General features: G+C 36.1%; 1 protein-coding gene across 1 annotated transcript; it reads left to right on the top strand.

Moving 5' to 3' along the window:
- Nucleotides 1-166: 166 nt before the first annotated feature.
- On the top strand, nt 167-1,858 carry LOC145788271 (zinc finger BED domain-containing protein 5-like). The gene has a single exon (XM_082600053.1). It carries the CDS (start codon nt 167-169, stop codon nt 1,856-1,858), a length of 1,692 nt encoding a protein of 563 aa, XP_082456179.1.
- Nucleotides 1,859-19,210: the final 17,352 nt, after the last annotated feature.

The following is a 19,210-nucleotide window of genomic DNA, read 5'->3' as shown; positions in this document are numbered from 1 at the left end:
TCTTTAATGTTGTGTTTTTCAGAGTTTATGTTACATTTTAAGTTGTTTAAAGCCTTAATAAATGATTAGCTTTATAACAGAGCAACGCAGTGTTTTTCATACAGGATACAATACTTTATTACAGATCACTAATACAGTACAATAGTTTACTTTTTGCATTATTGTAATGGAGAAGTTTATAACGAAAAAAAGAGCAGCTATCGAAAGTGGAAGTACATTAGAAAAAAAAGCAAAGAAAATTCGCCTATATTGCAACAGTTATCTGAACATCGGCTTTACTTGGTGTGGTGATGAAACCCAACCTTCGCCAGATTGTCTTATCTGTCACGCAAAATTGTCAAATGAAGCTATGGTGCCAAGTAAATTGAACAGGCACTTTTCGACAAAGCATGGGCACCTCTCCGACAAACCGCCGAGCTATTTCAAAAGACTCTTGGATGAGCGAAAACAACAAAGTCAGACATTCACCAAAACGTTTGAAGTTTCCACGAAATCGAAACAAGCCAGCTATCTGGTAGCAGAGATAATAGCTAAAAATTGTAAACCTCACACGGAAGCGGAGAGAGTTATTCTCCCTGCTTGCACTGCAATTGTGAAAACAATGTTTGGAACAGAGGCTGAGAAAGAAGTAAAAAAGATTCCTTTGTCAAATGATACCATTCGTAGACGTATTTGTGACATGTCCACGGATATACAAGATACTGTAATTTCTTCTGTGAAGGAAAGCAAAATCTTTACGATGCAAGTTGACGAATCAACTGATATCAGTGGGAAGGCCCAATTGTTGGCATTTATGCGGTTTGTCAATGATGGAAAAATAACTGACCAGTTTTTCTGCTTTAAAGAGCTCAAGGGAAGGACGACTGGTCAAGATATTTTTGATACTTTAAGTAAGTGTTTGGAAGAAAATGGATTAACATGGAAAGAATGTGTAGGAATTTGTACGGATGGAGCCCCATCCATGGTTGGGTCAATCAAAGGATTTGTGTCACTTTCAAAAAGGGTAAATAATGAAATAATAACAACACACTGTTTCCTTCATCGTGAAGTGCTTGTTGGGAAAACATTAGACTCGGATTTAAAGCAAGCTCTAAAACAAGTTGTAGAAATGGTTAATTACATCAAAGTTAGACCACTTAAGTCAAGATTATTTACCAAACTTTGCAAAGAAATGGAAGCAAATTATGAAAATCTTCTGCTACACACAGAGGCAAGATGGCTGTCCCGTGGAAAAGCATTATCACGAGTATATGCGCTGAAGGAAGAAATGTTAGCTTTTTTTAAACTTGAAAAACAAGAACAATTTTGTGATTTGCTTTGCGATGACATCTGGGTCTCCAAATTAGCATATTTGGTAGATATCTTTGACCATTTAAACAAGACAAACTCTAGTATGCAAGGCAAGAGTGAAAATCTCTTATCTTCAACTGACAAAATGAGAGCATTTCAAGAAAAATTAAAAGTGTGGTCAGTACGTGCAAAAGAAGGAACCTTTGGCATGTTCTCTCATTTCTCTGAAACAAATAACCGGGAAATAATCCCATTGATTATTCAGCATCTCAAATCTTTGCAAGCAAAAATAGAGAATTATTTTCCAACACTATGCTCAGAAAACTATACATGGGTCAGAAACCCATTTTTGCAGCAGGACAACCATTTTACTTTGAATCTCAAAGAAGAGGAAGAACTTATTGACATTCGCAATGACGGAAACATAAAGCTATTGTACAATGAGATGTCGCTCGATGAATTTTGGATTAAAATTCAAAATGAATTTCCTTGCATTGGAGAAAAGGCGGTTGTGATTTTACTTCAATTTTCGACTTCTATCTATGTGAGACTGGATTTTCCGTTTTGACTAACATAAAAACAAAAAAACGAGAAAGGTTACTTGCGGTTGAAGAAGAGATGAGAGTAGCATTATCAAATGTGCGCCCAGACATTGAAAGGATTTGTGCTAAAAATCAAGCGCAAATTTCTCACTGACTTTGTTTAAAATGAACTTCATTAAATCGTTAATAATATGATACCGCAGCTGTTGTTAGTTTTGTTAAAACTCTTTTCTTTGGCTGTAGACTGTTTGCAGGGTGCCGCAAAATCTTTTGGTTATTTGCAGGGTGCCGTAAGCCAAAAAAGGTTGAGAACCACTGATCTATATGTTTATTGAATGTAGAAATCTTGGATTTTATGGCATAAACTTGTATACCAAGAAGTCACGCCGGGAATCGAACTAGCCATGCAGCAAACTAGAGCACACCCTTACAGTGGAGTAGCTTCCACGAAAATTAATTCAACAACCTGCACGTCAAGAATTGTTGTGGTTCAGTGGAGGCGGCAGAGAGCAATATGATGTGTAGAAGGGAAAAATCCACAAGCGGATTCTACATACAGTATTAGAGTAACAAAAATCAAATATAAATACACGACGTGTTATGTTTTTTTGTCATCCAATTCATGCAGTTGATGCATCAGGCAATGTAGACAGTGCTGCTGATAATGTGGTTTTAAAATGACTAGCATAAGATGCAGTAGATTGACCTGAATTCCCATTTTCGTTCACTTCACCTTTTATTGCTCTAAGCAAGTAGGCCTTGGGCACTAAGAAATGTGAGAGCAATTTTATTTAACTAACAATAATGAAAATCAGTGTACGTGAAAAGAATTAGAATTTTTTATTCAAATATACAAGATGCAAGTACGGTAGGCCTAACAGTATAACTAACGACTCGTTTACTGCTTACAATTCTTGGAAATTTCAAACCAGTTAGACACAATTTCTTGCTCCAACCAAAGCTTTCAGCATTAGTTCAAGTCAAGTGTCTCATTAAGAAGACGATTCCTTTTTCTCTTTGTGATAAGTTATCGACTAGTGCACAAAAGCCCATTTCAGCCTAAGTAGCCTATAGGAGGAATTTGCCAAAAAAATTGTGGGCTTGGATCGCCAGATCTTTGTAAGATCTATCTAGAGATCTATCTTTACTCAAGTGGGACCTTCACTTGCAGCCAAAGTTCCAAAAACCACTTCTAATCCATTGTCCCTGATGAGAGGCAGACTTCTCAATTCCCTGCACTTAGAAAATACTGATGAAATGGAAATTTTAAGCATTGTCAACAGCTTGGATAACAAAAAAGCAACTGGTCCAGATGGCATCACTATCAAAACAATAAAAAGATTGAAGTATGTCATAAGCCCAATCTTAGCTTCTATAATAAATGAATCTATGACAATTGGTAAATTCCCTGATAGCTATAAAATTGCAAGAGTGATACCCCTTCATAAAGGAGGACCAAAAATAAAGTTGATCAATACAGGCCTATTTCCATCTTAACATGTTTCTCTAAAATCTTTGAAAAAATCATTCATAAAAGGTTAGTAAATTTTTTTGAAAAATTCAATGTTTTGTCCCAACAACAGTTTGGTTTCAGAGGTGGACATTCAACCACATTAGCTGCTACGGATATCTATGAACAACTACTACAAAATTGTGATGATGGTTTTGTTACATGTAGTATCTTTATTGATCTTGCTAAAGCATTTGACACTGTTGACCATGAAGTCCTTTTAAAGAAACTAGATTATTATGGTATCAGAGGAAATGCTTATAATTTATTAAAGTCTTACTTAAATCACCGTTACCAGTTTGTGCAGTTTGGTACTACAAATTCTAAATATGAAGAAATCAAATGTGGTGTACCCCAAGGCTCAGTTCTTGGTCCACTGTTGTTCATTATCTACATTAATGACCTTAATCACGCTTCTGAATTTGAGACTCGTTTGTTTGCTGATGATACACTACTATGTATTAAGGATAAAAGCCCTACTAGATTGCAAGAAAAAGTGAATTCTAACCTCCTAATGATTCAAAACTGGATGCATACAAACAAGTTAACAATTAATGTAAGCAAAACCAAAATACCAGATTGCAACGCACAAACACCTACAAATACTTAGGAATAACATTTGATGAGTCGTTATCATGGAAACAGCACATCAATATAATCTCAACAAAACTTTCTCAAAGCTGTGGTGCTCTATATCGATTAAGAAAGTACGTAAATTCCCAGACATTAAGAGCAGTTTACTATGCTCTAGTTCACTCCCATCTAATGTATGGTATTATCTGTTGGGGTCGTGCGTCTAAAACGGAACTGTATCCTTTAAATCTAGTACACAATCGCATCATTCGCTGTTTAAACTTCACCAAGATTAAGGACAGAATTCCCACCAAATCTCTTTTCAATAAAAGCAACTTGCTACAAATCGAAGACATGTTTTTAATGGAAGCAGGGATATCTAGAACAACGGGATTGCTGACTCTGTTTTGAAGTGGACAATAGGAGGGTTACTGCATCAGACTATGTTGCAGTGCATTTAAGGAAGAATAAATGTTCCTCTACATACATTTAGTGACTGGCTGGTTTAACGCTTGCTTTTCAAGATCATGATTGAATGGCACTGGTTCAAGTCTCACACCAGATAAAACAAAATTAATAAAGCAGTATACAACATTAAATTCAGCAATTTAAACATCACAGAAATGAATGTTAATGCAAAAGTGCATGAATATAAAAGAATATTAATTTAAACAGCAAATAGATAAACAGCGTTGAATTGAAACACAAAATGGGGTAATTTTCATTTAGTTTATTTAGCACTTTTGGAGTTCAGTTTGCGAATACTACGAGACAGTTTTGCTGGTGGTTCAATTTCCACACGATTCAACCGTGTCAGTTTATTTTTCGCAAAGCAATTAAATGAGACTCTTAAAATTAAATCGAAATTGTTATGGCCTGAAGTACATGTTTGCGAAAATAAAACATTGTAAGACTCTGAGTCCTTCGCAAATTTGGCAGCAGCTGCAACAAATGAACCTCGCTGATTGCTGGTAGCAAGCAGCTTTTTCCGAATGAGCTCATCTGCTATTGCTGCGGCATACAGCTGGTTCACAAAGCTACAGAGAGTAAAACAGTATTCTGTTGGTACCGATAATCCGCCACGATTTGCCATCGCAAGTAGTTCATTTGGATTACTTTTTAAGCATTCGTCGATTATGGATGGATCAGTGTTTTCTTGAACTAACATATCTTTGCACGGGGTGCATTTCCTTGTCCGTGATACACTTCTGGCAATGTATCCACTCACGTAGTATGTGATGGAAGAATCTGTTTCGGAAATTTCGTCTATGGTTGCAGTTTTAAAAAATTTTAAAAGCCAATTGTCTTCTGTAATTTCAACATAGTCCTCATGTAACGGTGTATTTTCACTTTGAAGAGCAAGGTTAGATTTCTTGAAAATGGACTCTTTTTCGATTAGGCTTAAGCAACGGATTTTTTTCTCAGCTTGAAAAAGTTGATTTATGGACATGAAAAAATTGCCACCATTAACTTGGCGGTACCACCCAAATCTTCCCTCAATCGGATCGGAGCAAAACTTTCCAGGGAGAACGTAGAGAAAGTCGTGGTGGAATATTAAATGCTCAGCCAGAGACACCATTGCTTGAATACTTTGAATGCATGCTAAGAAAGTTTCTTTAGTTAGTCCTGCTTTGCCTGATTGCTTCCAAGATATCAAAATATTGGCAGCCGTGTTCAGAAAAGTGAACCTGCTGTCCGACTCGCTTTGCGTCAGTTGAAGAGGCTCGCAAGCGGCATCCCTTTTTCTGTAGCCTGCATACAAAAAACAGCAACATAATATTGTTTACACAATATATAAATATAAAAGTCTTGAAACTCAACTTATAATAAGTATTAACAATAATCAACCACTCCTGATATTTTCCACTTAAACAGACATGTCAAAAGAAGACAAAGAGACAAATGATTGAGGGTTTGAGTTTGCAATAAATTAATACTTTACAGTTAAACTTTATCATTTTGAAATTATTCTTCAAAATTAAGCTAAATTTAGTGGAAGCGGTAGTGCTTAACATTGTGCAGGTCATTACATGAAACAATAACTGCAGAGGTCAAACAAACAGACACACAACATAATGTAAAATCATAACACAGATACGTTTTCTGTCATGCCAGAGCTTTTAGTCTGAGAATTGAACTTTGGGCATTTCATACATGAGGTGGACGTTTTAACTACGGTAATCAACCATTTCCACTGCTAGCAGATTGAACTTTGCAAGCATAAGATATATGTACTAGCAAAAACTAAAACCGTACTGTCACTTTCAAACTCACATTTGCTCGGCGTTTTCAAGGACATTATTTTCCAAATGTCTAGTACAAATTTAAAAAATCGAGCAGTCCCCAAAAAGTCTGGATTGTCTTTCGCATAATACTCCAAGGCAGTGATTGTTGGCTCACTGAATACACCTGAAAAGTAATAACTTTTAAATTAAAACAAGACTAAACATAAAATTTACAGTCAGTAAAAGTTGCACAAATTCTAGTTCTGCGATCAGCAGCAGGGGTCATCGTATACAAACGCATACAGGTACTTCTTACATGTTACTTGTAGTTGTAACCAAAAAGAGTTAGGCTAATCAATAGAAAATTAGCATATGTTTTACTGTTTCATGAAACACATGCACCATCTTCTCTACGGAAAACAAATAGTTAAACGGAATTGAATGCTGTACGTTAGGTATTCTATTGCAAATTAAAACTGTTTTAAAGCGACTTACACAAAGCATGTTGCGGAGATGTTCGTGACACAATGCTGGGATTTAGCGAAACTTTCTTCAAGGTGTGGGCAACTTTTAAACATTTGTGTTCTTCAATTGCGTAAAGACGACTTTAATGTGGTTGAAGCTGGCATGGAACGACTCTCCAAGTACACGAAAAGGCCGAAACAGTCAGGTTGTCAAATACAAGCACTGAAGCAAGCAATTTTGGGGCTTCTTTCAACTTAGCATTGTCAATCAGGTGAAAAGAAATTTGGTTTTCTTCAGTTTTGAAAACATATCCAAAAGGCAGTATTACTTTTTGAAGGTCATTCTTAAGTGCAAAAAAGTCTTTGATTTCATCGACTGCTAAAAACTCCATATTTTCTTTTTCTATTTTTGCGTTTTGTTTCTCGGCTCTTCCGGCTGCAGTGGACGCAGACGATCGTTTGATAGTTTGAGCTGATGATAAATATTTAGGAAGTCCTGGAAACACTTTTGGAATTACAGTAGGTTTTAGCCGTTTTCGAACTAATTCGGTGGTTTCTCGTTTTACTTTTCGTCTTTTCTTTTTATCAAAGGAAACTGTTTGAAAGTCATTAGCATGAAAATGCTTATCGCAAACTCTATGATTTTTACTTAAAGTCCAGTTTTTGCGTGGAATAGCTGCAACCCATTTTCTTCGAATATCAGGATCTGCAGGGAATTTAAATAAAGCGGGCTTGTCTTCTTCTTTGCTCGACTTGTAGCCACTGCTACATCCCGGTACACAGCACGTGTTCACCATCGCGACAAGATTTTAAAAATGAGCGATGAACGGAATAAATTTACAGATAATTTAATTAACTTAAAATCAACTTACACTGTGACAGATTATAGAAACTTTTAGCATTCCTAAATTATAAAATCCGACAATATTTACAGACTAGTAGGTACGACGTACGAGAACCTATAGCCTGATAGTCCCATGCAGTTGTTGTAGCTATTTTAGATTTAAGCGTTAAAATCTTACACCTCTTTTAACAACGCTTTTTACAGTTTAAAATGTTGACTCCAAGCTTGCCTCTTGTTTATTCAATTCAAACTGTGACCTACCAGAACCGATGCCGTACTAAAATGTATCAACATACTGACAGTAGTCCAGCAATCGTGTAAAGTACAAAATGTACATTTAAAGTAACGCCAACTACCGATATTCTTCGAAGTCTGTAACAATACTAAACTTAACTGACCATGTTCTATATAACTAGCCAACTGAATCTTAACTGCCAGTGTGCTGGTACTAAAACGCTGAAACTATCACACTATCCTGCATCTTTAGATTCTCTACTTTAGCCTACACAGCTGCAAAGCAACGAATGGATTTCTTTTTCTGTCATACAGTCACGAGACTGGCTTCCAGCAGGGATATTGCAGTGTTTCGTCATAGAAACCATTGTTATATTTCACTATCGTTTTGTAATACGTGCGACTGTTACGAGACTGGAACCATGAGATAGATTAGCTGAGAAAAAGTACAATAAAGTGGTCTGTGTGTAATCTATTAAAGTGTGGTGTATCTAAGTTAATCAAACAGAAATACAACAGATATCTAGAAAAGGCGACTTCTCAACAGCGTAATTGACACGCGCTTTCGCCTTTTTCATTTTCGGGCGTTAACAGCGCTGACCCTTCTAGTGTCCATCGCTTTATCGAAATTTGCTAAGTCAGCAATCCCGGTGTTCTAATATCCCTGAATGGAAGTATGCAAGTTTGTTTATAAAAGCAATAAAGGACATCTACCAGCAATTTTTTTTGAGTACTTTCGTCCTAGTAAGGAAACTCATAACTATAATACCAGAGGTGCTAAGAAAGATATGCTTTTCAAACCAAGAATGCGTACAAAGCTTGGTCAACGCTCAATTAAATTTCTTGGAACAAACACTTGGAACAAATTACCGGAACAGCTAAGAAAACTGCAAACAATTATTAGTATGTTTTCTAAAAAATTAAAACTGCACTTAATGTCTGAGTATAAGTAACTGATAGCCTATAGTACCATCAAACTGCTTCTACTTATTCTCACCGTATCTCGCTAATTACTGTATATTTGCTTTTGTCTTACCAGTATGCTGTGTTGTATGTATATTGTATATGCCATTTTGTATTTTTGCATCATTTCTAGTAGTTCTGTTTTTTGTTGTTTTTTTTTTGTTGTTTTTTTTTTGTTTTTTTGTATATTGCACTGTTAAATTTCGTATGTGTATTGTTTTTTTATGTTGTATATAATATATATCTATCAATCAAATCAATCAATATATCAATCAATCATTATTTGCGTTCAACTTCGACACCGTTCCATTTTAAATAAGCCATGACACCACCACACGGGTGTGGCAGACTCGATGACCAGTTTGGTCCTTCTGTCACTCCCATCGTCATCAGCAAACAACCTAGCTCATATTGTAATCTTGTATTGTTTTGTTTTTTCGCATGTGCTGATGATGCAAAATAAAAGAACTTCTTCTTCTTCTAGAGCAGTGGTTCTTAACCTTTTAACAGTGGGGGACCGGCAAAATTTTTAAAAAATGTTCGCGGACCGGCAACCAAAGATCGTAGTGAATAGAATGAATATTTGTAACGTTTTGTTAACCAAAGTTGTCGTTGCGCACCATAATGAAAGGTTTTAGTATATGATTTGTATTCAGGACAAAAATTAGAATAAAACGACAATCAAATCAACTCAAACAGAAAAATGTCAATCTATTTCCATACAAAATCAATGTCAGTGGGAAATTTGCTACTGTTGCGCTGCCAGTAGCCTATGTGAGGAAAACGAGATATCAAAGAAGTTTCTAAAACACGTAGCTCTGTTTCGGCATCCAGGCGATTTCTTTGCTTTGTAAAAGCCAGACATGAAAAAGAATTGTCGTTTCTAAATAGGTAGTTGAAACAATTACCATCAAATCGATTGTTTTGAAAGTTAGGCACGAATTCGTTTGCAAGAGATAACCAGAAGTGTGACGATGAAGTTTTTCGAATCTGGACTGCAAAGTAGAAGCATAACATATTGTAGCCTAATTCAATCAGACTTTCTTTTTCATGAAGATTAAGGTCGCATGTGTTGACATCATCGATGCATGGATTGTTTATCCAAAAGTTTCCATGTCGAGGATCTTCATGTTACGCGAAATGAATCGTTAAATTGTTAGCCAACTCTTTCAATTGTTGACTCACAACGCTCAGCACCTCTTTTTACTTTTTTCACCACTCCATTTCACCAGCATTTTCCACAGCAAATCGGCTTGTCTTCATTCCGTTTTTTGAAAAGCAAGATCTTTGCTTTCTCAAACTCCGGTTCTGGCAAATTTCCATTGCAGGCCTGACTTTATCCCGGAACTTCAAACTTGTCTAATTCCAAATTTTCCTTTCCAACAACTTTGAAATTTTTCATAATCAAGGACAAAATACCCCATTTGTTTATGTATTTCTGTGTTTCAAAACTTTTTGAAAACTATTACGCAATTTGTCACAAAAACATTATCAACGGCACAGAATTAGGTCATCAAAAAGATCACCTTTATTATCAAACAATTTTACGTGGAGATATGTCAGTTTTACAGCTGTGCATGTTTCACAGTGCGATCACAATTTTACAATATGCTAATGACTCCACATTAAAATAAGCTTTGCAGAAAGTAAGATCTTTTGCGGACCGGCAAAAAAATTACACGGACCGGCACCGGTCCGAGGACCGGCGGTTAAGAACCACTGATCTAGAGCTCCAACCAATAATTTAGCGTGTTTTGCACGATTAAGAAATGCTTGTTGACAGAAATCGTTCTAAGAACATAACTCAAAGTCTACTGCTGTTCTGTTTGCCAAAACGGTTGAAAATTCACAGCTTTGATATTGTTACTTAATGACTGGGAAAGTAAGCTTCAAAGCTATCAAGCAGAGTGTGCAAATGAGACATCACTGCCTTCACAATAGACTGCTTTAAATTCTTTATTTTCTATTGACATGTAGACACGAGGGTCTGTTGCCTTTTCAAACTTTTTATGTTGTTGGTGCAGCTTTCTTCTTTTAAACTCTGCAGTTTTTGCTTGAATCATGTGATTTTAGAGGTCGCTTAGAATGCATCAATTGGCCCGATAACTCAGTTGGTTACCGCGGCACTGGATCGCCTTTCGGAGTGTAGGCGGTAATGCATTCCAAGAATTGCTCTCCGTTCAGCGGCACCTACTGGATAGAATAATTTTCCAGCAACAAGACTTTAACAATCTGAAATTTCACTCTGTCAATCTCGGTAATCGGCCCTGCATCAAAACCTCTACAAGTATGCGAAACTACCAGGAATATCCTATCAAGGCTTTGTTAGTCAAAGATTCAAACCAGGCCTACTGCACCGATAGTTCAGTCAGTTGGTTATAAGTGTCTTGCTTTGTGCAGGAAGAAACAGCAAGATCAAAGACATCTGGTTCGGCTCTTGAGATATAGGCATGAGCAAAACATGTTCAGTAATGCTTTTTGTTTAGCGGCACTTCGTGGATGGAATAATGCATAGACAATAAACACTTTAATGATCGGAAACTTCGCTTTGTTAATCTCGCTATAAACAGGCTTGCGTCAGTGTGTGAACGTCGCTCGCTTTCATAACATTTAGCATCGTTAAAACTACCAACATGGCAATCCTTTTCAGGCCTCATCCTAAATGGAGGTGTTTAGCTTCCAGTGCAGATGCTATTAGGCCTATGGCGATGTCAGTGTTTCAAAGCCTTTACATTTAGCTGATGCAAACTGCCAAAAATAATCTTTCAAAAGTTTCCTCAGCCCGAAAACAAAAATTCAAAACCAAACCAATAAAATAGGCTAGCTTGGGAAACCAAAAGAGCCTTGAATCAAAGTTGTTTTGTGTTAATTCTGCAAAAAAAAACTCATTTTAATTTACTTCGCAAGTCCGAATCAAGACTAGGCCCAAAAGGAAAATTGAGTAACTGGCAACTCTGTAGGCAAATTGTGCAAACTGCCAAAGCGAATAGATAAAGTCACAATATTCCAACTGTCATCTGTGAAACAATAGAAGTTAATCCTATTTGATAAATCTTAAACCGCTACTGGATAAATCTTGGAACTATAGGCTACTGCAGGCCCGGTTGTTGTTGTTGAATTGTTTCAGGTTTAAGCTTAACGGGCGCTGTGAAGTTAGAATAACGTGAGATGCCTTTGAATAAATTGCGATTTGTTTTTAAGAATTTAAAGCAAAGCACTGGCTTTTATCTTCAGAAAGAAGAATGAAGATGTTTAGAGACGTTTTTATATTATGAAATTTTCAAAGAAATTAACAACATGTTTCTCATATTTACCACTTTCCACGTCTTTCTTGCTTTTCATTAGACTTTATTTATCAAAAACAATGCGGAAAAGATACAATTTTTGAAACAATGATGAATATCCATTCCCATTGTACCATTTTCTTTGAAAGCAGCAAAGCATTAATGGTATCTATAATTAACAAAGGTCATTTTTTAAACTTTAATAAGATTATTAATTGTGTGTGAAATATCCCTAATGTTGCAAAGTTTATTCAATTGTGAGGTATGACACTTTGATGAAAACTGGTATCTCAGCAGACAACATCTACTGTAATTCGCGAAAATGTGGCACTGTACCCAGGGGCTCCGGACACTTCTTGAGAGTGGGGGGGGTAATTTAAGCAGGGGCGAGAACAATGTTTTGACATCAACACAGCGTCTTAGGCGGCATGTTTCGCGCCGAAGGGGCAAAATTTTTGCTTTTTAACACGATTTTAAATCGAAAAATTATTTCAACGAATCTAAAATCGCGAGCAAAAGCTTTTTAACATTTGCCACATTTTTTGAAGTTTTTAGACGATTTTGACTGAAAGAGGGGACGTACGCAAAACTTCCTCTCTGTATTTTTCCTTGACTCAAGTCCTCCAATTTTGCACTTCAGACGCTAAATGGTTTTAAAAGTTCAAAAGCGTTAAGGTTAAAACTTTCAATAACTTAATTTACAATTGCATGAATACAACACGATAACCGGTGCCATTACGTCCGCAGTGAAAGAAAAAGTTTCAGCATGTAGGGCAGTGGTTCCCAACCTTTTTGTTGTCACGAACCCCTTTAGACAAATTATTAATTCTGCGGACCCCTACCTAAATTTTGCCTGAAACTCAATTAACGAATGATTTGTTCAAGAAATGTCAGCAGTACTTGAGTATTAAGGTGACCCAAAGTGCCATGCCGAAAATTTTTCAACGTAAGCAAATTTAATAAAAGTAAAAAGATCGCTTTCGTTTTCTTCCAAAATTCATCAAGGTAGTCACGGACCCCAAAATGCTTTCTCACAGACCCCCAAGGGGTCCGCGGACCCCAGGTTGGGAACCACTAGTCTAGGGTCTAGGCCTAGCCTACATTCAATTCAGAAAAAAATAAAAATAAAAGCTAACATGCGTTAACTTTTACAATAACCGAAAATATAAAGACATTGAAACAGTGCAAGTGTAGTGGGTTTCGTTCGTTAGTGGTAAAATCGAAATTAAACAGTTTGTACTGTTATACTGTAGCTCTGGGTTCGATTCCAGGTTGGGTCATATCGGTACCAAAAACTTCAAAAAGGGTACCGATTGTGTTCTATCTTGCATAACGCAGTAAGGATAACTCGGGTAATAATCTGGTGACATATCACCCTCTTCCAATCTGCCTTGAGCCAGCATGGAAGCAGTACGGCTCATAAAATCACATGGAACCCTGTCAAGTAACCCATGTTGATGCACAATCTGCTGCAAGCGGAGATAGCGAATGATTATAGCAGTGAGAAACTATGACGTCACACATAGCGCATTGTGATGCGTATATTTTTTACAGGATACGTAGTTTGGCGTTGCCTTGCGAGTCGGAGTTTACAAGCAAAAACCTTAAAAGTTGTGCAACAAAATAAAAACATGAAAATAATACACAAAAGTAAAAAATATATTAAAAATAATTTTTTTATCTCTACATTAGTGGGGGGGTAATTTTGCATTAGTTACCCCCCCACTCCGATTGGTGGGGGGTAATCACCCCCGCGGCCCCCCCTCTAACGGAGCCCATGACTGTACCACAAGCCAGCTCAACTTGCGTTTTATTGTCATAGCAGAGAAACAACCTAATCTTTCAAACAATGAGATTACAGTCATGATCTTTCTCCATTTCAAGAACAAGTCTTACACAAATAATGTGCCTTTTAGCGATATCCTGCTTTCCATTGTTTTCAAATTTATCACGCGCCGTTAGGGAGACCTTTCCAAATGCACAGTCAGACTTCTTGAGAGCACGTACCTTATTCACCGCTTTCGAATCGCTTCAGTTGTTCGATGTTGGTGTCTGTCGTTTGTGAAACAATAGAAATTAATCCTTTTTGTTTTCATGGAAGCTTCAACCACTTTTCGCTGCTAGATAAATCTTGCAATTACACTGCAGGTCTGGTTGTTGTTTCAGGTTTGAGCTTAACGGGCGCTGTGACGTTAGATCAACGTGAGATGACGTTGGCTAAATTGCGATCTGTTTTAAAGACTTCAAAGCAAAGTTCTAGATTTTTCCTTCAATAAAAACATATTTGTTTTTATTTACATATTTGTCATGTTTACTACTTCTTGTGTCTACCTTTTGTTTTATTATATTTATCGAAAACAATGTAGCCTACTGTATATAAAATAGCACTTTTGAAATAATGTGCATATCCACTGCGAAATTTTCTATAAAAGCAAAAACGCATTAGTTTTTTAACTATAATTTTGGGTGCAACAATACATTTTAAAAATATACTTAATAAAAATAAGACTAGGTTGAGATATGAATGACTGAAGAATTAACTTACACATGTAACTATAATTTTGAGTGCAAAAATACATTTTTAAAATAAACTTAATAAAAATAAGACTAGGTTGAAATATGAATGACCAAAGAATTATCTTACACATTCGACTTATGAACCGCACACTTATACTGAAACTCCGAATATCTTCTGGGATACAATGTGCAGGCCATCAACAAAGTTTTTACAAGTTACATAAGTTATAACATTTTATTTTTAATAATTTATGTATCCCTAACGAAAAGATAGTGCTAACTACTACAATCTACGGTCCAGCACGTCAATAAACGGAAAAAAATGGCCGAACCTTGAAGAGTTTGAAATGTGTGTTCGTATCATAACGTGCATGTCCACAACTAACACAGCCACAAGTCCTAAAAACAGATAGAAATAAAACAGAAAGAAACAAAAGTAGAAACATTGAACAACATATCCTAATGGAAGATGTGATGGTTTAAATCTTAAAAAAGTTTTCCCGTTTCAACGTCGTTGTGTATGCGCGATGGTTGTAGATCAAAGAACGATCGAACCAGCGACTTGTTTTCAGGAAAGGGAGAGAAGTAATATTCCTTTCATTTTTTAAATAAATGTTTGTTACTATCAAATGCTAGTATGTAATTTTTAAATGACTTAACATAAGTATTGCAGCCACACAAAGTCTGCTCTTTGAAAAGTTTTCTCGCAGAGCAGATCAGTTGGTTTCACTTTCAACATCGCTTGTCAAGAGAAAGATGAAAAAGAAAAGGTGAGAAAAAAGAGCTTTGTAGCAGGAAGTTGCAAATAAAATGTAGATTTGATTCTTAAAACTTTAGTCGGTGATTAGTACGTGCTCAAGATTAGACAAGAGGAACATAGTGTGCGCAAAAACTGTAGGCTATGAGGTTGCTTTCAACACATGGGAAGCAGGATGTATGTTTTTTAGATATTAATGTGAAGACAAAAAAGAGATCCAAGTGCGCCTTTTAAAATATACTACTGTTTATAATGTAACTAGTTGACTGCAACAAATGTAGAAGAGTCAAAACTGGATATAAAATGATCGTACATGTATCATTAAACTAGATGTATCATATATATGAGTGGTCATTGAAAGAATGATCAAAGCAGCGCCTTGCTGTCATGGAAATACCGGGAGTCACATCCTTTTCAGTTTTTAGATAAAAAAATTTTATTATCAAGTGCTAGTGTAAAATTTTAGTATTATTTAACAATGTTAAATTAACATCAATCTTGCAGACAAAGAGTTTGTTCTTAGCAAAATTTTCTCGCAGAGTCGATCAGTGAGTCTCAAATCGCATATCAAGAGAAAGATGAAAAGGAGAGAGTAAAAAGAAAGAAGTTAAAGTTTTTAACAGGAAGTTTCAAATAAAAAGTAGATCTGATTCTGAAAAGTTTAATTGGTGGTTATAGTCCGTGCTAAATATTAGACAAGCTAACAGTGTCCGTGCACACAGTATATAGCTGCTTTTAAATAGGAAGCAAGGAGGTTGTAATGGTTTTACGGGACAAATATAGAAATTTCAAAACTGGATAGGCCTGTAAACCCTTGAAACAATGACTTGGTGGGTGTTGTTGTTTGATTTTACGTCGATTTCGAGACTAACTTACAGAACTAAATGTAGGTTAAGCTAGAAGTTAGATCAGTGTTTGGGCACCGATTGAAAAACACTGGGTTAGATGTTTAGGAATTACAAAAAACAAAAAAATTGTTATATTTGTATAAAAATTGGATGTTTAGTAAACATATTTAAACCTATGTTAAATTTCTATAAGTTAAAGCTTTCATATAGTTGGAATTAAATTTGAATTCATGAAAGCGATCAAAATTTCAGGATGAATGGTGTTGATTTACTGAACGCGTTTGGAAAATTTCTCATGTTGATTTCTCAATGATGATTATTTTGCTTCGGTCTTCGGCTCAGGCTATGGTTTGTAGGGATGTTACGCTCAAGTCATTTTCAAGAGTTGGTCCCGTTTTTTAATTTAATGTCGGTTGGTTGGGTTGGTTTAGAATCTTTATCCTCCGACTGACAAAGACTTGATAAGTTATTCTTGGTTTGTTCCGCATACTTGTAGAGACTCTTGACACAGAGCCGGTTACCGAAATTGGCAGAGTGAAGTTTTCCGATTGTTGAAGTGTTGTTACCGGGGAATTATTCCATTTACTACGTGCCGCTGAATGGAGAGCAGTCCTGGAATGCTTTGCTCAAGCGCAGTGCTGTATTCGTAAAAAAAGCACAGGGCATACGGTCAGATTTAACAAAATGAATAAATGCACAATTTGCAAAATACTTATCTTTATTCTACCATAACATAAATTAATTATCAACATTAAAATTGGATGAGAAGTACAAAATTGTTTATTTTTCTATGAAAACATTCCAAACAGCCTGCCAAGAGGAATCTACATGTTTATCCTCTTTACACATTTGGCATCTTGTATCCTTAGCTGATCGGTGGTTTAGCAGCCAGGATCATTTTTAGCGGTAAATTGAGTCACAGGTGGTCTATTGCAATTAATAAACATGATGCTCTTAAACCTGTGATAATATTGTTTATTAAACTGAAACCACGTTGACATTTTTCTGTCGAACAAGGTAAAGTTGAAATAGCTGTCAAGAGAGGCTTCAAATTATTGGGTACAATTTCAACTTTTTCACTAAGTCACTTAATCCTTGGATTGACCGTATTTCATCAATGTCAAAACGTCTACAAATTCTTCTCACCTCTGCTTCTCCATGACGCAAATTTCCTATCATGTTTTTCAGGTTGCAAGTTAGCAATATCAACCAGTAACTGACCATTGGCAGTGTCGGCATTAGCGCAAAGTCTCATTTGCATTCTGCTAACAGTGCTCTGAATGAATTAATTCGCGTAAATTAGCACCGTTTTAGAATCCTATATCAGAGGAATATTTCTGAGCATTAAATTGTCCTTCGCTGCTAAAGCCAACTGTGTTTTTTCTCTCCCGAATTTTCCTTGAAACTCTCATTAATTCGTATTGTCCTTTTTATTAAAAGTTCGGCTCCAGGTAAAGTTGTACGTTGAGACTGAAGTTCAATGGATGTTACATGAATAATTCTTGCAGAGCATCATACATGAAAAATCAGTAAGAATAGCATACGCACTCTCTTTGGAAAACCAGAGGGTATACTATTTGTTGCTCGAAAAAGCAGAGAGTATACTGCGTATATCGCCGTATACCCTCGAATACAGCACTGCTCAAGCGCACACCCGGAGAGTCGAACTTGCGCTTTTTTTAACTTTTATTATTACTTTCTATATTCTAGAATTAAGATGCTTTTGTAAGTACCTCACGCTGGAGGATATCTCTACAGATATGTAGGCTTATTTTATAAAAAGTTGGCTCGCTTTGTTCGAAGAACTTATTTAGCTTGGTCTTTAAAGAAACCAATTCAAAGAAGTTTTAACGTGAAATGTTGGAGCAAAATCTTAGTGACCTTGTTTAGTTTTGAGGTCGAAACAAAATGTTTTCTTGAAAAAACACAAATTATATTTTCTATTATATTTCCTTTCTGTTACTTTGCTTGTATTTAACATTTAGTTATACTTTTTATATTGTAGAAACTAAATAGTATTATTTAAAACTGGTTTTAAAAATGGCTGAAAACAAGAAAAGCTTGACTGGCTTTGATTTGATTGGAAGCGGAAGTTTTGGACAAGTCTACAAACTAGGTTTCGAAGAAAATGGCTGCTTACACCATAATGCTGTGAAAGTGGTTAGTCAATATTTTCATAATTATATGACTGTAATTATTCATATCTTTTAGACATGGCGACTTTTATACACAGGCTATGTCAACGTGCAGCTTAAAATTTGACTGAAAGACGATTTACCAGAAGCCATAATCACTTGTATAAGTTGATTGAGTAGTGCATAGCTAATCAATTAGCGGACCGCGGTCCGAATGGGGGCCTTTTGGATGTTGATGGTGAATCTCGGGCGTCTGAAAGAATAACCTCATTACCACTTTTCATAGCCTCTTTAAACAGATTTCTACTGAGAGGAAACAATTTTTTCTGTGATTGTCCTAGTGGCTGTGAGGCTTCGCCCTAAGACCTCCCACTGCTTTGTCAAACATCAAATTCGAGTTGGTTTGGTGCTGGTTCATAACATATGGTTCGGTGCTGGTGTGACGTTTGGCTTCGATCACCGCAAGCTTGCGCGAGAAACTAAATTAGTCTCGCGCTTGCCTTCAGATGATCTCACATTTTTTGTTAGTCACACGATTCAGTTTTACGCCTACGTGGAGAAAAATTCAGCAGTTTTAGTTTGGTTTAGTTACAGAACGGTCGTTTCTTTTGCTTATCACCAGAGTTGGGAAAAATGGAGAAATAAAACGAAGACGTGCACAATTGTTTCTTATTATTTGCATGGAGTTATAAACCTAGACCAAAGAAAGGAAAGAGAACAAGACAGTTTGCGTTCTCCCGACACTTAAAAATATTCAAATTGTCCAACTGTGCCTTTGTTAGCATTAGTTGAGTAACCCTGGAGCAATAGTAGTTAAATAAATAGCCTACAGTCTTTGCGTATATTTTGTGTTACTTTGAGCTACTTTTGTGCGATTGTTACCATATCAAGTAGCTACTTTTTTTCTTTTTTTTAAAAGTACTTTTTCACATTTTGAATCAAATTTGAAGCGTTTGAATATTTTATGTGAAGAACAAAGTTTCTTGAAAACTGTATAATCTAAGTAGTTAAAATGTTCAACTAC

The sequence above is a fragment of the Aplidium turbinatum genome, chromosome 2 (genome assembly GCF_918807975.1).
Source record: "Aplidium turbinatum chromosome 2, kaAplTurb1.1, whole genome shotgun sequence".
Lineage (NCBI taxonomy): Eukaryota > Metazoa > Chordata > Ascidiacea > Aplousobranchia > Polyclinidae > Aplidium > Aplidium turbinatum.
This window is presented reverse-complemented; position numbering and strand designations above follow the sequence as displayed.

Excerpts from the sequence above, each read along its gene's own strand:
- LOC145788271 (XM_082600053.1), top strand. The coding sequence starts at position 167 with ATGGAGAAGTTTATAACGAAAAAAAGAGCAGCTATCGAAAGTGGAAGT.